General features: G+C 45.1%; 1 protein-coding gene across 11 annotated transcripts in view; it reads right to left on the bottom strand.

The window, feature by feature from the left end:
* AIG1 (androgen induced 1) overlaps positions 1-24,908 on the bottom strand; it is a 141,475-nt gene that overhangs the window by 41,265 nt on the left and 75,302 nt on the right. For 2 of the 11 annotated variants that reach the window (XR_014786720.1, XR_014786719.1), the window contains exon 4: positions 2,808-2,972. The exons of 7 other annotated variants lie outside the window; for them this stretch is intronic. Coding sequence is in view for 1 of the 4 variants with exons in the window: in XM_084827737.1 (XP_084683863.1) it covers positions 2,796-2,972 (177 nt within the window). In the remaining 3 variants the exon portion in view is untranslated. Of the gene's footprint in view, positions 1-923; positions 2,973-24,908 lie in introns of those variants that run through there. 2 more of the 11 variants (XR_014786721.1, XM_084827737.1) reach the window with 2 other exon arrangements.

Below are 24,908 nucleotides of genomic sequence, written 5' to 3'. Positions count from 1 at the left end.
ACTGCTTACAAACTAGGCCTTTGATATCTGCGGCTCCAAAAGGAGTTTAATACCTTTGTCTATAATTACTTGTTTCATATGAAAAAGAACACTGCTAAGGCCACAGGCTTTTAATTCCATGCAGGGGACAAACATGGCTGTACAGCAGAGCAATAATTAAAAAAACAAAGCCAAAAGTTCTCAGGTGATTATTGGATTCTCAAACTTCTGAGATTGAACTGATGACTCTTCTCCCCTCCAATACTGAATAGAGACTATGCAGCTACGATGGTACGATTTTAAAGGTTTTTGATCACCATGTGTAACTAAGCAGCTGCATAACCGCTCTTTGAACAGGTAACTGGTGCCAACAGGACAGGAAGGCATTTTGAGAAGGAGCTCAAACAACCCCAGAAGTCCTTGGGAACACCTGAGGACATCAAAAGAGAAAAGCTCCAGGCTCAACACCACCATTTCGAATTAACTAGTCTCTCCCTCGACCCTACCCCACGAGCTTGCCTCAAGGAAAGCAGCAGTGAAGTAAGCAGAGAGAACGTTTGAAGATTAGAGGATGTTACTGAATCTGATCAAGTGGAACATAGTGCAGTGCTGAGCTCATGGCTGAGAAGTTTTTATACACTGCAATCATGGGAAGTCTATCCTTTCCCCATCATGTAATAGGGGTTGAGATCTAAAAACGGTAACAAGAGTAACCACAGAATTAAGTATAAAAATACCTTTTGACCAAAATTCCTGTATGTTTTTACCATAGTTACATTGCTCTAACAGGATGACACCTAGATTCATTATGAGAAAGAATAACTTCTGGTCCAGCTCTGTGACAGCTAATTATCCAATCTATCACCATTCACACAGTACTTAATCCCATCTCAAACAAGGTTTAATCTGGTGTAGGTCACAAAATCAAGAGAATGGATGTATTTCCTTCTCCCAAAGAGATGGGATTCTTTATTGCTAATATGGATGCCATTTCAGTTCCATCCAGAACTTTTGTTTTCTCAGACAGCGATTCACTCTCTTCTAGTCCATGATGGGTCTGGCCTCCCCGTTCTTTGGGACTGGGAAGAATGTGGAGAAAATTTCCTGCCCCCTCTCTTCCTCTGGAACCTTCTTGATGGCCCTTATTTGGAGTAAGTCTCATGAGCCTCTGCCAACACCGAGGCTTCAGAAGAGGAGGGAAAAAACTGCCCCTCTGGGCTGGGCCGTTTGCTGGCTCTAGCGGAAGGGGAACCACCAACTCCGCTTCCCTGGGGGTACCCCTGCGCCAGGGATCGTGATGGGCTGGGTGAGGCCATCCCTGAATCCTTCCCCCTCAGTGCTTCCTCTTAGGAAAGTAGGGATGCTGGAGAAATTCAAGATGGATTAAAATGAGCTCGGATTTCTAAGAATCCAACCTGTGGAATCCACTCCGGAGCAACCCCCTCAGGCCGCGAGGAGTCTGTGGACTTTCGGATGATTTTTTTACTTTCCTGAAATTTACACATATAAATCTGTAGGAAAATACATAAATTTCTGCTGAGGAAAGGTTGAATGGAATGGGGGACAATACACTAAATGTTACTTATTGAGGTAAATTATATAAATACTTACGTAAATACTTATATGAATATTTACGTAATTATTTCCGTGTTTTTCTGCATGACGAAAAACAAATATTCGCATCTGTCTGTGGGTGGATGACAGAACAAAAGGTGCCCGACAATCTGTGAAACACAGACAGAGCAGATTTTACACAGTCTGTACGTTCCTAGAGGAAAACAGGCTTGGCCTCCCAAGGCCTGAGCGGATGGGTAACGAGGCCTTAGGCCAGCCCTTCCGGGCCTACAGTCAGGGCCAGAAATATTGGAACAAGGTAACTGTTTTGGCGCTTGCTCCTTGGGAGGAAAGCTATGGCAAACCTAGACAGCATAGTAAGAAGCAGAGACATCACCTTGCCGACAAAGGTCCGTCTAATCAAAGCTATGGTTTTCCCAGTAGTAATGTATGGCTGTGAGAGCTGGACTATAAGGAAGGCTGAGCGCCGAAGAATTGATGCTTTCGAACTGTGGTGCTGGAGAAGACTCTTACGAGTCCCCTGGACTGCAAGGAGGTCCAATCAGTCAATCCTAAAGGAAATCAACCCTGAGTGCTCATTGGAAGGACAGATACTGAAGCTGAAGCTCAAATATTTTGGCCAACTAATGCGAAGAGAAAACTCTCTGGAAAAGACCCTGATGCTGGGAAAGACTGAAGGCAAAAGGAGAAGGGGACGGCAGAGGATGAGATGGGTAGATAGCATCACAGATGCAACGAATATGAACTTGAGCATGCTCCGGGAGAGAGCGGAGGACAGGAAGGCCTGGCGTGCTATGGTCCATGGGGTCACGAAGAGTCGGACACGACTGAACAACAACAAACCCATGAAACAGGCCACACCTGGCCATGCAGCTGCTTGTCAGCCATTCGTTCCATTACTTATGAGCCACCAATGATGGGTGTGTGTGTATGCCACTGGCTGTACTTCCTAAATGGTTAGTGCCCCACTTTTGTCAAACCCCTTGAATTACAGCTGAAAGTCCTGACTTCGCTCCCATCTGGGTGTGTTTCCTTTCAACTTCAATGTGGTGGTGTACAGAGGCCAACTGCCAAATCAATTATCCTTGTTCCAATATTTTTGGCCCTGACTGTATGTGGCTGCGAGGAAGGAGGAGGAGGGGGAAGGCCTTACTGGGTCTTAACACTGCCACTGCCCTCCTTCTCTCCATACTGCATCCCCGTTTGCTCTGCGCTGACAGGTGAGATGTGTGGGGGGAACCTCAGGGCCTCACGGATTGTTTGTGCTGCTCTGGTGCTCCTGGAGCCGCCGCGGCGGCAGGCTCTTCAGTGATTCTGCGAACGCATGTTCCGCACCCCTCCTTGCTGCAGAAGGACTCACTGAAGCTTCCGGCACCCGCGGTGGGAAGGAGTCCACGCCTAGGCACTCCCTGTCGCACCTGTGTGACAGTGAGGGGAGGAGAGGTAGTTAGGGCTTCCATGGTGCCTATGAGCAGGCAGGAAGACCGGTTCCGGGGCCCTTTGCAACCTGTCGATCTGTGCGCCTGGTGGAGAGGTCGCCTCTGCCCTGCCCTGTCCTCAGTCCTCTTCCTTTCTTCCAAGAAGGGATTGTCTTTCTTTCTTTGCTCTTTTCTGCAGTGCGAGGGTTTGGAGAAGCTGCCTCCCACCACAAGGCAGGAAGCAAACCTGGGGAGCCTGGCGGAGGCCTCCCCCAGGGAAAAACAAGACGGAAATGGCCTTCCCCAACCTAGCTGGCCTCCTACATTCGAGGGGAGAAGGTTTAATCCTCTGCTTCCAGTGCCCAGTAGTCCCAAACTGAATTGGGGCCACGCAGGCTCAGCTACATGCTCCCTGATTAGCGTAATGTATAGTTTGGCTCTTACATTACTGGCTGTAAGAGCTTTAAGTTAAAGTATGCTCGTATTTTGGCGCCTCCGCTTTTTCTTTAGCCCCGCACACCACTGGAGAGTGGTTCTCCAAGAGCTTCACTGGAATGGAATTTCCCCTCGGGCTGAAAGAGATTCAATACAGCTGCTACATGGGCACAGGAATGTTTTATTATGACAATACTGCCCCTAGCAAAACACCCCCCCCCCAAGTCTGCTTAACAGAAGGGCTTGTAGAACTGAGTGCAAGAACCTATGCAGACCAACCTATGAAAGGGTACTGATACAGTAACCTTAAAGCTGTTGCACTGGCAACAGCCACCATTGCTAAATAAGAACAGCAAGAAAGGACTGCAAGACAGCATGAAAATTAGCAAATGCCTGATGTTTGTGGGCAGAACAGGGCAGAACTGAAGCCTTACTCTGTACTTACTATTAAACCACTTGTCCATATTCAAGGCACCTTTGGTGAGACTGCTGTGGCTTCCTCTTTGCTAAACTTCCCTGTTGACATTTCCCCTCTTCAATACATTCAGAATGCTAATAAAATAATTTTACTGTCTACTCACTATATTAACCCTTTTCACAAGCCTCTGCACTTGCTCCCTGTCACTCAAGCATTTAGTACTACATGTAAGCTCTCCAATCCGCTTTCCTTCATTAGAAAACATTCATAAATGCACCGAAAGCATCATTTACACTTCCCTTCGTCTCTTGGTAAACCCCCTGTCATTAGCTGATTTCATTTGGTCCAATTACAAGTCAGTGAGTTTAGCTGGAAGGCAGTGACTTGCCCAAGGCTGCCTAAGGAGCGTAGCCAAGCATATATGTGAGGGCTGGGTTTCCTCAAGTACAAACCTGACATTCTATCCACTGGGGCATGCGGGTCTATTAGTACTTTAAAAAAATTATCCATACTTCAGGTTCACCATCAAAGGAAGAAGAGGCATGTTGTCGGAGTCTGACTTACTGACTCAACAAATCTACTTCTTGGTCTCCAGATGCAGCATCGTCCTGAATCAAGTACCTACCATTTCCTTGTCTGACCAGCTGACACAGGGTGTAGAGATTGAGAAATTAGTGCCCCTGGTTTAGGATTTGAGACACTGCTTGAGCCTTCCAACACTATGGTTCTAGATTGTCAATCTAATCATTATTTTAATAAACATTGGGTTTCCTCTTCTTAAAACTTCCCAGAGTTTAGGCCAGAAACAGCTACTTGAGGTTGATTTTATAGTAATGTGGTCTGTGAATAAAACACAGCAACCAAAAATCACCAGAAGGTGGATTGAGGACAGTACATTTTTGTTTATGCATGTGGCAAGCCACAGCTTTCATTCTATGGAAATGAACATGATGGAGACCATAGAGGAATGGGATCATCAGCCTGTGGTAATCAGCAAGGGAGACATAGTAGAAAGCAATGTGAGGCGACAGTAGAACTTCTGCTCCCTGCCCCAAGCCATCAGAATTTGTATTATGCACAGTATTAATCAGTGGTTGGTCATTAGTTGTGAACCTCAAATTACTTCTTTGAACAAGTTTTTCAGGTTTCCTAAAGATTAAATACACATGGGCAAGATGACTGCTGGCTGGCAGAGGTGAGGGAGAAGAAAGGAAATAAAAGAGAATTCCTGTAAAGTTTGTGTTTGAACTGCTGAGTCTGTTCAATGGCCTCACAAATCTCCACCTCCACAGACCCACAGGTGCAGATGACTGTACATAGCAATAATCCTGGTTTGGCTGCTGTTTGATCTCACATTCCTTTGAGCTCAGCTACACCAGTTTCCCACATGACCTCATCTTTCAGGCCCTTACGATACACAGATGGTTGGGCCAAGCAGTTGCTCCTCTTAAATGCCCAGGAATGGCTCTATGCCACCATGGCTGCCTACACCCTCACATGCATTCCTGGATGGTATGCCCAAATAGGCTCCTGGGACTAGGGAAGCATTTTGGCAGGTCAACCCTACACATCCATGTTCTTTTAAAGGACAGAAAATAGGGAACATAGCAAAGAATCTCTTCAGATGCACAAGCCATCAAGGTAGAAAGGAATGTGACAATGACTCACAGAGGTTCTCATGGATGAATGCCCATGTAGAATGGTAGCAAAGCAGTGGTATGTTTAGCAGACAGTGGCTGCAGTCCAGCAGAGCTTCCCATTAACAACTATGGGAAATGAAAGGCCGTATGTTGTCAAAGCTCTGTCTACTATGGCTGGCAGAGGGAGCCCAGGGACCAGGGAAGGAGGGGAAGTTCAAGACCGCAGCCATTATACTTATGGTGGGAACTCATATCACAAAGTAAAAACAAGAGCAGACTAATTGGTGAACAAATGAGATACAATGCAATAATGGCAATTTTCTAGCTACACAACATTTCTTATTCCAGACATAGGGGTGTATCCAGTTAGCCCCTCCCACTGATGGAATGGCTTCTGTCAGAGAAATGGGGTGGAGGCCAATTTCCTCTCCCCACCCAACTCACTGTGACCCTGCTCCCCAGATCGGCTCTGGAGGGTTGGAAGTTTGCTCATGCAATGTTGGGTCTCATCCATGGTCTTCAATTCAGTACATTTTTACACGTATATTTTCCATTATTTCAGACCCTTTAAGGTGGTCTACAAAGGTAGGTTTTTCATTGCTTTGATTATAGGTTTAGGTCAAGGGTGGGCAACTTGTGGCCCTCCAGAAGTTTTGGTCTACAACTCACATCATATCTCACCATTGGCTATACCAACTAGGGCCTTGCTGGTCTATGACTGTAATAAAATTGATTGATTGATTGATTGATACTGGCTAGGGCTGATGGAAGCTGCAAGTTGCCCATTCCCGGTACAAAGTAACAATGAACAAGGACCAGACTACTAGATAGTTTACTACACCATTTTTGTTTGCATGCCAGACCCTAAAATCAGGGTTCAAGCAGCTACTTTAAGTCCTGGATTGCTAACCCAGATCTAAAGCACAGATAATTTTATAATTTGGTTTATCACAGAGACATGGGAGTGTTCCTTAACTAAGGGTGCAATCCTATGCATGTTTAGACAGAAAAAAGTTCTACAATTCCTAGTATTTCTCAGCCAGCTGTCCAGGGAACGCTGGGAAGTATAGAACTTTTTTCTGTGTAAACCTGCATAGGATTGTAAACTGAGTAACTTTAGCAAGCCACAAACTGCATAAGGCCTTCCTCTAGGCCTGACTCAGTTTGCAGGAGATGTTTCCTATTTGCAAATAATCCCCTTAAAAACTTAGCATTTGCATTGAGAAATAAAATAAAAGGAGTGCTTCCCTTTCACTCCTCTATGCTTGCTATAAACAAAAGGAATAGTTTCTACAAAGGTCAACTTCCACAACAAACAGTGTTCCATTCTGAGATTGTCTTTTGACCCCTGTGCTAAATCAAGAGCGTATAAAATGATCTGGACACATTTCCCCTAATTTAGCAAAAATAGATCATAAGAGTAATGCACATTTATGTTTAAGAAACAAATTAGGACAATGCACAGAGGGAGCAATCCTATGGCTGCTAGTCGGTGGCTAGACAGCCATAGGGCATGCTGGTTTCTGGAACTGACCCCCCCCCCCCCCGCACTGCCTCACAGACAGCTCGGAATGGCCCCACGCTCGGAGGAGCATGGAGCAGCGAAAACGGGGTGTTCTGGGGTGGGGAAGGTGGAAATGCCAGTACGACGCATCCTATGTGTTGTCCAGCAGCCTCTCACCCCGCTCCGCCTTCCCTCATCTGGACAGCCGAAATCGGCTGTCTAGCCGCAAATGCAGGGAGGCTGAAGCACAGAGGGGACAATCCCCTCTGTGCTGCTCCTGCCCTGAATTGGATAGGCGGTTGCCTCAGAGTTCAGAGCACAATCCTATGGAGATAGGTGGCCACCTCTGAACTCTGAGGCAACCACCTATCCATGCTTCAGTCTCCCTGCATTTGCGGCTAGACAGCCGATTCCATGCATGTTTAGACAGAAAGAAGTCCTACAACTCCCAGCATGACTATGCATGCTTAGACTTTTTCCTGTCTAAACATGCATAGGATCTCGTCCTTAATGAAGAACAGTACCCTTACATAATGTTAAGCAATAGCCGAGAAAATATTATAATGCAAACATTATGTAATCATAACTAAAGGTTGCCACTATTTCTCATATTGCTTTAAGAATATAATGCCAAAGGCTGACACACACAATGCAATTCATATTTTACTTGCCCTAATCAACCTCATCTATTTTCCCCACGCCACACTAATACGCTGTGTGTTAAAAGAGGCATGTGGAAGAGATACAACCTGGAGCAGATGGCTCAAGGATGCCAGAACGACCGGATACCTACTGCTGCTAGAGACAGCAGAGATGGAAATTTATGGCTGCCAATTTGGCTTAGCTTGAGATATGTCCTACAAACCTGTTTGACCGACTAAGGAAGGGCAAGATGGCAGACAGGTGCATAAATCACTGGCAAGTTAGTAACACAATTCTCTGATAGCCTATGTGCTGGGCTTTCACAGATATGCACACAACAAAGGTAAGAACGATGGAAGCACTCACCAAACAATTAACATCTTGAAGGAAGAGAATGTCAAGAAGCAACATTAAAAGCAACAGCAGGTAAAGGTAGTGCATGGAGCAAATGCAGTGTATGATGTAGAAAGCAGAGCAAACTTGAGGGCTCTGACCAGCATGAAGGGATAATCCTGATTTTATAACTCTTTTCACTTTTGCTCAGTGGAACAATTTAATAAGATTTCACCCAGAAAATGTATAAACATCCCATTTTGATTATTTTTCTTGCAAATGTTCCTAGTCAGATTATTCCTGTGTTTATAAGAGTTTCCCCTTTTTTCTTTCTATCCCACTATTGTTTTTCCCAGCAGCTAAATTGCTACTAGCCACATCCATGGTCGGATATACTGTGAAATGGGTTTGCACTTCAGTGGGCATATTAATTTTTTTTTAAAGTGAGCCTTAGAGAGCAATCCTATGGCCACTAGACAGAGGCTAGGCGGCCATAGGATATGCTGTTTTCTGGGAACTGACCTTGGAGGCCATGTTCTGAGGTTGGTTCCCGGAGAACCGATCTCCTCGCACTTCTGCGCTGCCTCAGAGGCAGCATGGAACAGCCCTGTCCTCCATGCTTGCAAGAGGAGCATAGAGCGGCCAGAAAGGGGCATGGCTGGGGGCGTTCTGGGGCGGGGAGGGCATAACTGCCTGTATGACACATCCTATGTGTCAGACAGCAGCCTCTTTCCCCGCTCCGTCTTGCCACTGCTAGACAGCTGCAATCAACTGTCTAGCTGAAAAAGCAGGGCAGGAGAAGCATGGAGGGAACAATCCCCTCCGTGCTTCTCCTGCCCTGTTTTGGATAAGCAGTCGCCTCTGAGTTTGGAGGTGGCCGCCTATCTAGACAGGATTGTTCCCTTAATGTCTGATTCAAATCTCAGTTCAGTCACTAAGGGCGCAATCCTATCAGGATAGGCGGCTGCCTCCGAACTTGGCGGCAACTGCCTATCCAATGCAGGGCAGGAGAAGCACGGAGGGGATCGTCCCCTCTGCGCTTTAGCCACCCTGCATTCACAACTAGACAGCCCATTTCGGCTGTCTAGCTGCGGAAGGTCGGAGTGTGGAAGGGAAGCCAGATGATGCATAGGAAACATCAGACTGTCACTTCTGCCTCCCCACCCCGGAACGCCCCCCGGAACTCCCCGTTCTCACTGCTCCATGCTCCTCTTCCAAGCATGGGGCCATTCTGTGCTGCTTACGAGGCAGCAAGTGAGGGGGTGGATGTCGGTTCCTTGAGAACTGACCTATCCTATGGCCGTCTAGCTGCTGACTAGCGGCCATAGGATTGCACCCTAACTCACTAGCTGCATCAAGGCAAACTGCCCCTCATCAGCAATATTGGGATAATAATGTTGGCCTTTATTACGGAGCTGTGAAGTGTCTGGAAGACTTGAAATGTACTTATATGAAGCGTGATTACTATACATTCCATTGTCTCCACATGAAAGGAAATTAATGAAAACTTGCATCACATAATAATGGTTGCTTCCTGAAGCTAGTTCTCTAGAAGAGAGGAAGACAGAAATGGTAATGGAAATTACCAGGGATCCTGGAAGCAACTTTTCCTTGAAAACAAAATGCAGCAAGGAGTCATTCAGGTTATACTGTTGATAACAGCAGGCAGGATAGAGATGATTTGATTTTAATTTGAGTGAATATTTATAAAAATCCAAATATAGAATTGCTTTGCTCTGTATGTACAGTAAGTGGAACATTTGGCCGCACTGTGGTCTTCTCAGTGGTATTAAGCTGCAGATTTGTGATTCATTATTTATAACAGCACTCACTCTGCAAGGTATCAGAACCTAGCAAAAAGTTTCAAGTTGTTATAAAAACCTGGATTCTATCTTTCATTTCTGAGTAGGTAACAGAAGGGGTGTGGGGAGGTGAGTGAGTGTCAGGAGAGTAGGATTTTGGAACCAGTTCAGGACAAGCTTTTAGTTTGAGAAGTTCCCTAGGTGTACCAGGTGTAGGGCAGCGTATAGGGGTAAACAAACCAATTCCTGTTTCACACGTTTCCTGTCTCACAAGGTTTTGGGAAGAATATTTTTGTGAAGCTCTTAAAAAAAGGGAGTTAGTAGTAAATGTACATAATTTTGTTAAACACTGCACCACTTTCTGTTAAGAGTACTTTTTATTTATATCAATACATACATGGGTAGGGTTGGATGAATCTGTCAGTTTTGGTTTCATTCAGTTTCTCATTTTTTCCAGCTTAAGTTCTTCTCATCTATTTCCATATCACATTGCAATTTTTTTAAAAGTCTGCACAAAAATTCATGCCCATTTTCATGTGCATTTCTCCTAATACACATTTTTTTATATGCAATTTGGCTAATATACACATTTTATGCAAGCAATGTCCCCTACTGTAATGCATTTTTGTACATCTTCAAGAATATATCCATTTTTGTATGGCCTTTCCTTTACTATACACATTTTTGTGTGCATTTTTTTTACTGGGAAGTAGCACTGCAAAATTCAGTAAAATGCCATGATCAAAGTATATAACTATTTTGGTTCATGGATTGGTTTGAGAAGTGTGAGTTCGGAAAGAACCAGTCAAATTTTTGCTTTCCTTAGTTAGGGGCCATGCACACAGAGGGTAAAGAAGGCAGGAAAATTCATCCATTTGCCTTCCTACCTATCATGTCAAGTCAAAAATTGTTATGTGATAAAAATTCCACATGGAGGGAGCAATCCTATGGCTGCTAGACAGTGGCTAGACCGTGCTGCCTCAGAGGCAGTGTGGAGAAGCCCTGTCCTCTGCGCTCAGAAGAGGAGTGTGGAGCAGCTGAAAAGGGTCGGGGTTGGGGGTGTTCTGGGGCGGGGAGAGCAGATCTACATGTATGACACGTCCTATGTGTCGTACAGCAGCCTCCTCTCCCGCTCCCCCCGCCCCCGTGGCTAGACAGCTGAAAATGGCTGTCTAGCAGAAAAAGCAGGGCAGGAGAGGCACGATCCCCCCCCCCCCGTGCTTCTCCTGCCTTGCTTTGGATAGGTGATCACCTCTGAGTTTGGAGGCAGCCACCTATCTAGATAGGATTGCTCCTTAAGTAATCTTGAATAGACAGCTGTGTGAAACTATGCCCCATATTCCAGATTATCTCATATTCCAGTTCATTTTAGTCTTTGACTTATCAGAGATCTTAGTCCTGCATGAAGATTGATAATGAAGAAAAAAGCATAAAGACTGTGAATCATATTATTGGATCAACTTTTCTAAGTGCTATACAATGCATACTTTTGAGCTATGCAGAATATTTCATGATATTAGGCAGAGTTTGCTGAACAGTCCTGAGTAACTGAAGACTATCCTGTTGAAAAAAATCCAATAAACTAAGATGACTTCCTATTTTATTCACAGATAAAAAAATAAATATACTCAGTGGAGAAAACATTCTTTAGTTATCAAATCACACAAATACAAATATTTTGCTATACTGAATATTGAAACATAAGTAGTTTACAATAGGGAAAGCTTAGTGCTATATTCATTTATAAAACACCTTAGATGATTTCACAATATTTTTATTGGCTAGCCAGAGTGCAGGAAAGAGACTGAAATTGTTCCACATACAGACCTAAAGTTAGTTTAGATTCTAGGCATTCAATCTAACTTTTACAAACGATAGTTCCTTTTTACTACTATGATTATATGTACAAAGCATGATGAACACATATGTTTGAGTAATTAATTTAGTGTAGGTGGTCTTGACTATGCACTCATGCTACAGATTTTGTAATATGACAGACACATGATCACATCCTTATACTCCACAATAATAAATCCAAAACAGCCACCAACCTGAATCCATACTCTTTAGATCACTACTGCAGGTTAGAATCCATTCACATGGGCATGTATGCCCAAGATAAAAGAATAACAGTTATGACAATCCTATACCTGTCTACTCAGAAGTAGGTCCCACTTAGTTCAATGTGGCTTAGTCCCAGGTAAGTGGGGATTACAGTTTAATGGAGTAATCCCAAGTGGTTCTGGGGGCTGTTATATGCCGGACGATCCACCATTTCCCAAGCTCTGCAAACTACTTTTACTCTCCTGGCAGATATTGTTTTTTAAAATTTCCCTCCCACTGGTTCCAATGGAAAGGAAAATATCCTGGCTGGGCCAGGAGCACCGTTAAACTGTATAAATCTGGACACAGATTTAAGCAGATTAATCAGGATGAGGTGTTGTGGGGGAGGTCTCTGAGAAAGGAATCTCTAAAATCATGCAATAGGTTCTACAAGTTTGCTTTTAAACTGTGTAAGAGTAAGAATCACCAGCTTTCAGAGGAAGCCTCCCACAGTGTTTCTACTCAAGTCCCTGTTCTAGGCATGCCACCTGACTGAAAGGCAGTCCCTGAGTCATGATACAGAGATGCAACAGGCAGCCTCTTCCAAGAGGAGGTCAGTTGGCTGCATCTTTATAGCAGAACTGAATGTTCCAATCATACTTTATGCCAGTGGAGGCTGGTGGCTCTCATTTTGGTGGGGCTGTGAATCCATTCTCGGTTTCAGTCAGAACCAGCCAGAAGTCTGAAGGAGCTATCCAAGGTACAGAACCTATTTTGGGGATAGGGTTCAGCCCCTTTGATAGCTCCTTTAGAGTTCTGGCTGGTTCTGACTGAAACCCGGAATGGATTCACAGCCCCACTGAAATCGGAGCTACCAGCCTCCACTGCCTAATGCAGAGAAGAGGTAGAATTATCTGCCCTTCTGTGGAGGCTCCAGGACGCAATGACAGCACAATGAATCATGGAGAAACAGTGGGCTGACTCCTGGGGGTGGGGGGAACCTTAGGCCACAGGAGCTGTCAGTCAATCAATCAATCAATCAATCAGTCCCTGTGACACACGCAAGCATTTCTTCCAATGCACTCTAGTGTGCCTGGCAAACAGTTTGGGAATTCCTGACTAACACACATTACGGCAGCTGTGTGGAGTTCCTGCCAGGTAGCTACTAGGCTGCCGCAACATATAAACCAATCGTAATTATGATCCTTCTGGGGATAGGAAAAAAGAGAGCATTATATACTCCTGTTAATTAAAACAGGTTTGAACAGTACAGAGAGAAAGCATGTCCTCCTGAATTACTTCTCCTGAAATACCTTATCTTGTGTAAAATATTATCTTGGGGTGTTCAACCCTCCCAATCTGGATTCTGGATAAAAATACTACACTGGACTTTTTAAAACAACAGGGACAAGATTTACTTTAGGGATAAAAAGATCAGGATCTTTGTGTGAACAAGCAATAGGACAAATGACTTAATAATGTTGCATGCTCTTATATTTCCCCTTTCCTCAAACCCTCACAACTTCTCCTCCCTTTCCCTGAACTGCCCACTGTAACTATCCTTGCTTCTAGTCTCCTGCATTTTCTCCCGTCTCCCTGGTAAGCAGCCACAGCAGACTACTGCTCACTCTGCTGTTATCCCTTTCCGAGAGGCCACTCCCCATACAAGGTTCACTACCCTTTTTTGCTTATAGAATCATATCATAGAATCATAGAATAGTAGGGTTGGAAGGGGCCTACAAGGCCATCGAGTCCAACCCCCTGCTCAATGCAGGAATCCAAGTCAGAGCATCCCTGACAAATGGCTGTCCAGCCTCGTCTTGAAGGCCTCCAGTGTGGGAGAGCCCACCACCTCCCCAGGTAATTGGTTCCATTGCCGTATTGCTCTGACACTCAGGAAGTTTTTCCTGATGTTCAGTCGGAATCTGGCTTCCTGTAACTTGAGCCCATTATTCCGTGTCCTGCACTCTGGGATGATCAAGAAGAGATCCTGGCCTTCTTCTCTGTGACAACCTTTCAAGTACTTGAAGAGTGCTATCATATCTCCCCTCAGTCTTCTCTTCTCAAGGCTAAACATGCCCAGTTCTTTCAGTCTCTCTTCATAGGGCTTTGTTTCCAGTCCCCTGATCATCTTTGTTGCCCTCCTTTGAACCCTCTCCAGCTTGTCTGCATCCTTCTTAAAGTGTGGTGCCCAGAACTGGACACAGTACTCCAGATGAGGCCTAACCAGTGCTGAGTAGAGGGGAACTAGTACTTCCCGGGATTTGGAAGCGATGCTTCTATGAATGCAGCCCAAAATAGCATTTGCCTTTTTTGCAGCCACATCACATTGTTGGCTCATATTCAGCTTGTGATCGACGACAATTCCAAGATCCTTCTCGCTCGTCGTGTGGTTGAGCCACTTATCCCCCATCTTGTAACTGTGCATTTGGTTTCTTTTTCCTAGGTGCAGAACTTGGCATTTGTCCCTATTAAATGCCATTCTGTTGTTTTCTGCCCAGCACTCCAGTCTATCCAGATCACTTTGAATTTTGTTTCTGTCTTCCAAAGTATTAGCTATCCCTCCCAATTTTGTGTCATCTGCAAATTTGATCAGCATTCCCTGCACCTCCTCCTCCAAGTCATTAATAAAAATGTTGAAGAGCACTGGGCCCAGGACTGAGCCCTGCGGTACCCCACTCGTTACCTCTCCCCAGCTTGAGAAGGTCCCATTGATAAGCACTCTTTGAGTCCGATTCTGTAGCCAACTGTGGATCCACCGGATCGTTGTTTCATCTAGCCCACTTCGAGCTAGTTTGCTCATCAGGATATCATGGGGCACTTTGTCGAAAGCTTTGCTGAAGTCGAGGTATATGATGTCTACAGCATTCCCACAGTCTACAAGGGAGGTGACTTGATCAAAAAATGAGATCAGATTTGTCTGGCAGGACTTGTTTTTGACAAATCCATGTTGGCTTCGAGTAATCACGGCATTGTTGTCAAGGTGCTTCCAGATGGATTGCTTTATGATCTGCTCCAGAATTTTCCCAGGGATTGATGTCAGACTGACTGGTCTGTAGTTCCCAGGTTCCTCCTTTTTACCCTTTTTGAAGATAGGGACAACGTTAGCCCTCCTCCAGTCATCTGGCACTTCCCCTGTCCTCCATGATTTCTCAAAGAGAATAGACAGCGGTTCTGAGAGTTCTTCTGCCAGTTCCTTTATGACTCTAGGATGCAGTTCATCTGGCCCTGGAGATTTGAACTCATTCAAAGTAATGAGGTGTTCCTTGACCATATGCCTGTCGATCTCAAGCTGCAATCCTGCCCCTTCAGCCTGTACTTCGCCTTTGCCAGGGGGGTCATAGACCCTCTTTTGGGAGAAGACTGAGCCAAAGTAGGAATTGAGCACCTCTGCCTTTTCTTTGTCCTCTGTTATCATTTTGCCATCCTTATTTAATAGCTGAACAACCATTTCTTTCCTCTGCCTTTTACTATGCACGTAGCTGAAGAAAGCCTTTTTGTTGTTTTTAGCATCCCTCGCTAACCTCACCTCGTTCTCCGCTTTAGCCTTCCTGACGCCATCCCTGCAATTCTGTGCTACCTGCCTGTACTCTTCCTTTGTTACTTGGCCTTCTTTCCACTTCCTATATGTGTCCTTTTTTGTTTTCAGGTCATCCCTAAGCTTTTTGTGAAGCCACATTGGCTTCTTCTGTTGTCTTCCACCTTTTCTTCTTGTTGGAATTGTTTGTGATTGTGCCTTGAGAATTTCCTTTTTTAAAAGTTCCCACCCATCTTGGACTCCTTTTCTCGCTAGCATTGCTTGCCATGGGACCTTACTGATCATTGTTCTGAGTTTATGAAAATCAGCTTTCCTAAAATCCAGGGTACGCGTTTGAGTACACTCGGCTTTTGCTTCCCTTAGAACCAAGAACTCAAGTACAACATGGTCGCTTTCCCCCAGAGTTCCTGTAACTGCTACTTTATCCACTAAGTCATCTCTGTTGGTTAGGATCAAGTCAAGGATAGCCGATCCTCTAGTTCCTTCCTCTACTTTCTGTAGGAGGAAGTTATCCGCCACACAAGTCAGGAATTTCCTGGAGGGGCCATGTTTTGCAGAATTTGTCTCCCAACAAATATCGGGGAAATTGAAGTCCCCCATTACTACTACATCATGCTTCCTTAAAAAATTGGCTATTTGCTTTTCAAAAGTTTCATCCTTGTCTTCTCCTTGATTGGGTGGCCGGTAGTAGACTCCGACCACCAGGTTCCTTTTATTCTTTGCTCCATTTATTTCAACCCAGATGCTCTCGATGGGGCTACCAAGCTCCTCCTCCTGTATTTCTGTGCAGAGATATGTATTTTTCACATACAGTGCAACCCCGCCTCCCTTTCTGTTCCTCCTGTTCTTTTTGAACAAGTTATATCCTTCAACTGCTGTATTCCAGTCATGAGAGTCATCCCACCAAGTCTCAGTTATACCTATCAAGTCATAATTTCCCTCCTGTATTAAGAGTTCAAGTTCGTTCTGTTTGTTTCCCATACTCTGGGCATTAGTATATAGACATCGAAGACCATGTGCTTCATAGTCTGGCTTTCTTCCTACCTGTGTCTGAAGACTATTATTGGGCGCTATCAGAGCTGTTCTCTCCATTGCAGTGCATGCGCCTACGTCCATTGTTACCCCCAACATTACATCTCCCTTCCCCGTAGGATTCAGTTTAAAGCCCTCCTGATGAAGTTCTTCATGCTGTGGCCAAACACATTCTTCCCAGCCTTTGTGAGGTGCAACCCATCCCTAGCCAACAGCCCATCTTCCAGGAAGTATAGCCCGTGGTCCCAGAATCCAAATCTCTCTCGTCGGCACCACCTTCGTAGCCAGTCATTCACCCAGAGTATTTTTCGTTCCCTTTCTATCCCTCTTCTAACTACTGGAAGGATGGATGAGAAAACTATCTGGGCCCCAAAGTTCTTGAGTTTCCTTCCCAAAGCTTCAAAGTCTGACGTGATCTCTTCGTAGCTCCGCTTGGCGGTATCATTTGTTCCCACATGGATGAGAAGAAAGGGATACCTGTCAGTGGGCTTTATGAGTGCAGGCAACCTTTCAGTCACGTCTCTAATCTGTCCTCCCGGGAGACAACATACCTGGCGAGTCCACGGGTCTTCGCGACATACTTGGGTCTCGATCCCACGCAGCAAGGAGTCTCCCACTACTACCACTCTTCTCTTCTTCTTCTTGTAGGCCTGGGTTTCATCGCCTCTGTTTGACTGACCTTTAGCCTCTTGCTCACTCTCATGCAGGTTCCCCTGTGATTCTTCCTCTGCAGGCTGTCCTCCAGTCTCATCTGCAAGTACCTGGAATCGGTTCCACAGCTCCACCGCTTCCACTGGTGCAGAGTGGCGTCTAGTTCTTCTTCTCCTAACTGTCACCGTTTTCCAAGGAGTATCCTCTACTCCATTTTTCTTCACCTCAGCATTTCCCACTGCCTCATCTTGCTGTTGCTCTTCAAGCTTCTGGTCTGCCCTTTGTTGCTGTAGTTCCCCCATTCTGTCCAAGAACTCTTCGTGTTCTCTTATTCCCCGGAGGGTTGACAGTCGCCGCTCCAGTCCACTTACTTTTTCCTCCAGCAGCGTGATCAACTTGCACTTGTTGCAGGTGTAGGCCATGTTGTTCTCAGGCAAGAAAACAAACATTGCACACACCTTGCAGGTCACCACCACTGGAGAGTCTTGTCCTTCCATAGCCTCTTTTCCCTTTTTGTGTCTAGCTTTGTGATTGTTCTAGACTAGCCTGTGCCTGCTCCTCTACTCAGTAGAGGTTAAAAGCAGAGTCCCACTGGTGTGGAAGTGTGTGTTACAAGACAAATAAATGAAAAAAGTTAGTAAAAAATAAATAAATAAAAAAAAATGTTAGGGGCCTCCCCCTTGACCTCCCCTGCCGAACTCCCCTGGCCAACTCCTGTTTGCTCCCCCTGTCTGCTCACTCTGTTCGCTCGCTCTCTGGGAGCTTGCCTGCTTCTGTAGTCCCTGGACCAGCTGGAGCAGCTTGCTCTGCTCTGCTCTGCTCAGCTGGGAGGCGGGAAACAGACTGAAGCTTCCCGCCCAGTCAGCTGCTGGGAGTACTCAGGCCACACCCCTCCAATTCAGTTGGAGCTCTCAGAAGCTCCTGGTGAGCTCACAGCCAGTCAGAAGGATAAAGGGCAGCGCCCTGGGCTTCCTGCAACCCACTTACCTCTTAGCCTCTGTCTCCTTTGTCTCCTTTGTCTCTTCAACCACTGCAACTCCCCTGGCCAACTCCTGTTTGCTCCCCCTGTTCGCTCGCTCTGTTTGCTCGCTCTCTGGGAGCTTGCCTGCTTCTGTAGTCCCTGGACCAGCTGGAGCAGCTTGCTCTGCTCTGCTCTGCTCAGCTGGGAGGCGGGAAACAGACTGAAGCTTCCCGCCCAGTCAGCTGCTGGGAGTACTCAGGCCACACCCCTCCAATTCAGTTGGAGCTCTCAGAAGCTCCTGGTGAGCTCACAGCCAGTCAGAAGGATAAAGGGCAGCGCCCTGGGCTTCCTGCAACCCACTTACCTCTTAGCCTCTGTCTCCTTTGTCTCCTTTGTCTCTTCAACCACTGCAACTCCCCTGGCCAACTCCTGTTTGCTCCCCCTGTTCACTCGCTCTGTTTGCTCGTTGTTGTTGTTCAGTCGTGTCCGACTCTTCGTGACCCCATGGACCATAGCACGCCAGGCCTTCCTGTCCTCCGCTCTCTCCCGGAGCGTGCTCGAGTTCATATACATTGCATCGGTGATGCTATCTAGCCATCTCATCCTCTGCCGTCCCCTTCTCCTTTTGCCTTCAGTCTTTCCCAGCATCAGGGTCTTTTCCAGAGAGTTTTCTCTTCGCATTAGGTGGCCAAAATATTGGAGCTTCAGCTTCAGTATCTGTCCTTCCAATGAGCACTCAGGGTTGATTTCCTTTAGGATGGACTGATTTGACCTCCTTGCAGTCCAGGGGACTCGTAAAAGTCTTCTCCAGCACCACAGTTCAAAAGCATCAATTCTTCGGCACTCAGCCTTCCTTATAGTCCAGCTCTCACAGCCATACATTACTACTGGGAAAACCATAGCTTTGATTAGACGGACCTTTGTCGGCAAGGTGATGTCTCTGCTTCTTACTATGCTGTCTAGGTTTGCCATAGCTTTCCTCCCAAGGAGCAAGCGTCTTTTAATTTCATGGCTACAGTCACCGTCTGCGGTGATCTTGGAACCCAAGAAAGTAAAATCTGTCACTGCTTCCATTTCTACCCCTTCTAGATGCCAGGAAGTGATAGGGCCAGATGCCATGATCTTAGTTTTTTTAATGTTGAGTTTCAAACCAGCTATTGCACTCTCCTCTTTCACCCTCAACAAGAGGCTCTTTAGATCCTCTTCGCTTTCTGCCATTAGGGTGGTATCATCTGCATATCGGAGGTTGTTGATAATTCTCCCAGCAATCTTAATTCCGACCTGTGATTCATCCAACCCAGCGTTTCTCATGATGTACTCTGCATATAAGTTAAATAAGCAGGGTGACAATATGCAGTGTACACATGAACAAAACCTTGGTCAGTTATCAGGTATATGCCAAATACACATAAAATCCATAGAATCAAAATGGCAGATCAGAGTCATCGTAACTACAACTACTGACTCTGCTGTTTGTATGTAATTTGGAGCTGTGTTGGTGGTGAGTCCACTTCCTTACTAAGGTAAACTGTACCTGATACTCCCTGCCTGCCACGTCAGAGTGGAAGAAAACGCAGAAGCCGATGCAGTAAAAAGGTTATCCACTTTGCATCTCGTGTTTTCTGGGTCTGTGTCAAACGTCCACATATGATGGTATTCGTGTATGATCATTCAGTCGTGCCTTTATAAAAAGCTTTGATCTGGATCTTTAGCAACCAAACACCAATGAAACTGCTTTTTTACAGGCTGAAGTAAGATGCTAAAGACAGATTGCATTGCTTTGAAGCCAGTATGCAATCATTGAAAGCCACAAAATTACATCACTCAGATTAGCATTTTATTTTTTTTAAGCCTCCTAAATCTCTATACAAGCTTCATCTGATGTTTATTTAGTTTCTTAGCACAACAACAAGGAAGATGCTTATTTTTTTAATGAAGCAAGAAGAAAAACAATATTACATGACATCAATGCATACAAATGCAACGATAATTGTGACTACATTTTGCCAGACAACCATTAACTAAAAAAAGACCAAAACCAATAACAGCATAATTTGGCTGTGACTCACGTGACTTTAGTACTACTTGTTATTTCTGTACTTTTTGGGACTGGGAAAAAACCTACTAAAATCTATATATAGCAATCAGTGAAGAATTTTTGTGCCAGATATACTAGATTATAATGAGATATAATGAGATATGGTCTTATTATTTCGAGATACAACCTTTTACTATTTTTGCATTAAAAAGATGCAGAGGTATTGTTTTAAAAAAGTTCCTAAACAAAGCACATTATACTAAGGCAAACATCATAAATACTGAATGTACAAGAATTTGTAGGAAAACTTGTAGGGGTGGGGGTGGGGGTTTGCTTTTGCCTGTAACAATACTTAACATTTGAACAGTGCTCTCAAGTGCTCAAAATGCTTTCACCAGAGCATTATATACTTGGGACTTCCAAAAAGCATTTGACAAAGTACTTCACCAAAAGGCCTTGAATAAAATAGCAGCAATGGGATAAGAGGATGGGTTCTCTTGTGGGTGAGTAGCTGGTTAAACAACTAGAACGGAAGCCTAGGCGTAAATGAATAGTTCTTGCAGAGGAGAGAAGAAGAGGGACCCCCCAAGAAATTGTATAGGGATCAGTGATACTTAACCTCTTCATAAATGATATGGAGTTAGAAATAGACAGTGAAGTGACCCACATTGTGAAGGATACCAAATGACTGAGCATGGTGAAAACCCAAGTGGACTAGAAAGAGCTCCAAAAGGATCTTTTCAAACTGGGTGAATGGGCAACAAATTGGTAAATGGGGGCCAAAGTAAATAAGTGTAAAGTGATTCAAATTGGGGCAAAAAATCCTAACTTCACATATACACTGATAGAGTGCGAACTGGAGATGACTAACAAAAAAAAGAGAACTTGGGTTCAGGGTAGATAGGTAACTGAAAACAAGAACACCAACAGTAAAAAAAAAAAAAGGGGGGGGGAGGCAAATTCCATGGGGATCATTAGAAAAGGGGATGAAAATAGAAACTGTCAGTATGGTAATACCCTTGTACTGCAGATATTGAGCTGAAGCTAAGGGAAAATGGCTACCTATGGTCATCTAATAAATTTATGTCAGAAGTGAGATTCAAAAACCAGTGATTTCCAGTCCAACAGCTCAGTTTTTTAGCCACTAGGTTACATACCTTATGCAAACTGAAGAGGGTTAATTAGATTTCCCCCCCTGCAGTACTCATACTCATGGTTTTGAACTTCTAATTCAATTAATGAATGTCCCCGCCTTTCTTCCAAAAAACCTATTTTATAAGCAATCCTTCTTGTGCATACCTTTAAATTCCTCAGTACAAAACTACTGTTAAATCACGTGCAGTTCAGGATTTTAAACAAAGTGGTGAACAGGGGCTTTGGTAGGCACTTAAGGCACAATCCTATGCATGTTTAGAAGGGAAAAAATGTCCTACAACTCCCAGCATTCCCCAGACATTTTTTCTGTCTAAACATGCATAAGATTGTGCCTAAGAGATTTGGGGCTCAGGCCCATAGGACACAAATCTACATAAAATATGCATATAATCATTAACAACAAAGCTAGTGGAGATAACAGTATTCCAGCTGAGCTATTTAAAATCCTAAAAGATGATGCTGTTAAAGTGCTGCATTCAATATGCCAACAAATTTGGAACACTCAACAATGGCCGCAAGACTGGAAAAGGTCAGTTTACATTCCAATTCCAAAGAAGGGCAACGCCAAAGAGTGTTCAAACTACCGCACCATTGCGCTCATTTCACATGCCAGCAAGGTGATGCTCAAAATCCTACAAGCTAGGCTTCAGCAGTATGCGAACTGAGAACTACCGGAAGTACAAGCTGGGTTTTGAAGAGGCAGAGGAACTAGAGATCAAATCGCCAACATTCGCTGGATCATGGAGAAAGCAAGAGAATTCCAGAAAAACGTCTATTTCTGCTTCATTGACTACGCTAAAGCCTTTGATTGTGTGGATCACAACAAACTCTGGCAAATTCTTAAAGTGATGGGAGTACCAGACCACCTTACCTGTCTCCTGAGAAACCTGTACAAGGGTCAAGAAGCAACAGTAAGAACCAGACATGGAACAACCAAGTAGTTCAAAATTGGGAAAGGAGTACGACAAGGCTGCATATTGTCACCCTGCTTATTTAACTTATATGCAGAGTACATCATGAGAAATGCCGGGTTGGATGAATCACAGGTCGGAATTAAGATTGCTGGGAGAATTATCAACAACCTCCGATATGCAGACGATACCACCCTAATGGCATAAAGCGAAGAGGATCTAAAGAGCCTCTTGTTGAGGGTGAAAGAGGAGAGTGCAAAAGCTGGTTTGAAACTCAACATTAAAAAAACTAAGATCATGGCATCTGGCCCTATCACTTCCTGGCATATAGAAGGGGAAGAAATGGAAGCAGTGACAGATTTTACTTTCTTGGGCTCCAAGGTCACTGCAGACGGTGACTGTAGCCATGAAATTAAAAGACGCTTGCTCCTTGGGAGGAAAGCTATGGCAAACCTAGACAGCATAGTAAGAAGCAGAGACATCACCTTACCGACAAAGGTCCGTCTAATCAAAGCTATGGTTTTCCCAGTAGTAATGTATGGCTGTGAGAGCTGGACTATAAGGAAGGCTGAGCGCCGAAGAATTGATGCTTTCGAACTGTGGTGCTGGAGAAGACTCTTACGAGTCCCCTAGACTGCAAGGAGGTCAAATCAGTCCATCCTAAAGGAAATCAACCCTGAGTGCTCATTGGAAGGACAGATACTGAAGCTGAAGCTCAAATATTTTGGCCACCTAATGCGAAGAGAAAACTCCCTGGAAAAGACCCTGATGCTGGGAAAGACTGAAGGCAAAAGGAGAAGGGGATGGCAGAGGATGAGATGGCTAGATAGCATCACCGATGCAATGAATATGAACTTGAGCATGCTCCGGGAGAGAGTGCAGAACAGGAAGGCCTGGCGTGCTATGGTCCATGGGGTCACGAAGAGTCGGACACGACTGAACGACTGAACAACAACAAATGCAAATTTATAAATAATTACTAGGATTTATTTAAATTTCACAGGAGGAAAAGCCAGCCCATCAGTTTCTCATTAATTAATTCTTCAATTAATTTGCACCCTGATGCACCATCCCCAACCAATGGAAAAAGTTTTTTTCTAAGCTTAAATGTCATGAAGGGTAAAGATGTTTTCTACATGTGTTAGAGAATATGGGAAGCTGGCAGCATTCACCCTTCCATTCCCAGCTGCAGTTCCCCTTGAAAATTGTCCCTCCTTCCACATGGAAATTAAGCTGGGGGTTGGGGGGGGAGGACTTTCATTGGCACCAATAGACTCTTAGGGCTCTGTGGAATAGATTTGGGGCCCTGGTAAATAGATCCAGGGCCAGGGCCCAGAAACAGCAACACCCCTGGGTGGTGATCTCCCTCTCTTTTTTAGTTGCATCTGCAATAAACTAGGTATTCATAGTATACTTGATTGCACCTGAGTGTGTTCTCCAGCACTGAAGAGCCCTCTCCGCTCCTTGGTATACTGGGGAGCTGTAGTCAGTGAAACAGGCTGGACGTCGGCTAGAATGCAAATGGAGTAAGACTCGAAGCAAAGATGACCAATTTTATTTATTTATTTATTTATTCATTTCATTTCATTTCTATATCGCCCAATAGACCAAGCACACTATAGAGCACATAATCGTGCCTATTGCATGGCAGCGTGGGAAGCAAATGCTTATTTTGCTGCCTCTATTGCATCCTTGAGTAGCCGTTCAGTGGAGCTCTTCCAGGTGGACAAGGGGCTGTTAACACTCTCCCCAGCAAATGGGGCCCTGGCCCCGTTGAGGGCTCACTGTGACCTTTTTGCATTGCACTTTGAGGGCTAAATCGCTTGTCTCCACAGTGAATGTGATGCTGTTAGCGCAGTTCCAGTTGAGGTGTCTGATGCCACCATCTGCCCAATTTTGTGGGATCAGTTCCAGACGCTGTGGCCTGAGGATGTGGACAAGGTGCTTGCAGCAATGAGACTATGTGCCATCTAGATCCCTTTCCCTCCTAGCTAATAAAAGCTAGCCAAGGGGGTATGACTGGGTGTGTTCAGGGAGTGATAAATGCTTCCTTTCGGGAAGGGGTGGTCCCTGCTGTCCTTAAAGAGGCAGTCGTGTGACCACTCCTGAAGAAGCCCACTCTGGACCCAATGGTATTAGACAACTACCGCCCAGTCGCAAATACCCCTTTCTTAGGGAAGGTACTTGAGAGGGTTGTGGCAGGGCAACTGCAGGCACTCTTGGAGGATACTGATTATCTAGACCCATTCCAGTCTGGGTTTTGATCTGGTTATGGGACTGAATCAGCCTTGGTCACCCTAATGGATGACCTTTATTGAGAGAGGGACAGGGAGGGTGCAACCCTGTTAATTCTGCTCGACCTCTCATTGGCTTTTGATACCATCGACCATGGTATCCTCCTGGATTGACTCTGGGATGGGTATCGGATGCACTGTGTTACAGTGGTTCTGGTCATACCTATGGGGCCAATTTCAGAGAGTACATTGGATGACTATTCCTTGGCCCCTTGGCAATTGAGCTATGGGGTGCCACAGGGTACCATCTTGTCCCCAATGTTGTTTAACATCTATATGAAGCCGCTGGAAGAGGTCATTAGGGGATTTGGAGCCAAATGCCATCAGTATGCTGATGACATACAGTTCTATCTCCCTGTGACATCTGAATCAGGAGAGGCTGTGCAAGTCCTGGATCAGTGCCTAGACTCAGGAATGGGCTGGATGAGGGCCAAGAAACTTAACCTGATGGGTTAGTGGTTCCCGATAGGCTCTTTGCCTGTTCTGGATGGGGTTTGAAAGATCAGGTCCGTAGTCTGGGGGTACTCCTGGATCCATCA

The sequence above is a fragment of the Heloderma suspectum genome, chromosome 1 (assembly GCF_057233095.1).
Source record: "Heloderma suspectum isolate Gila_16-S chromosome 1, 16-S_ref, whole genome shotgun sequence".
NCBI classification, from domain to species: Eukaryota; Metazoa; Chordata; class Lepidosauria; order Squamata; family Helodermatidae; genus Heloderma; species Heloderma suspectum.
This window is presented reverse-complemented; position numbering and strand designations above follow the sequence as displayed.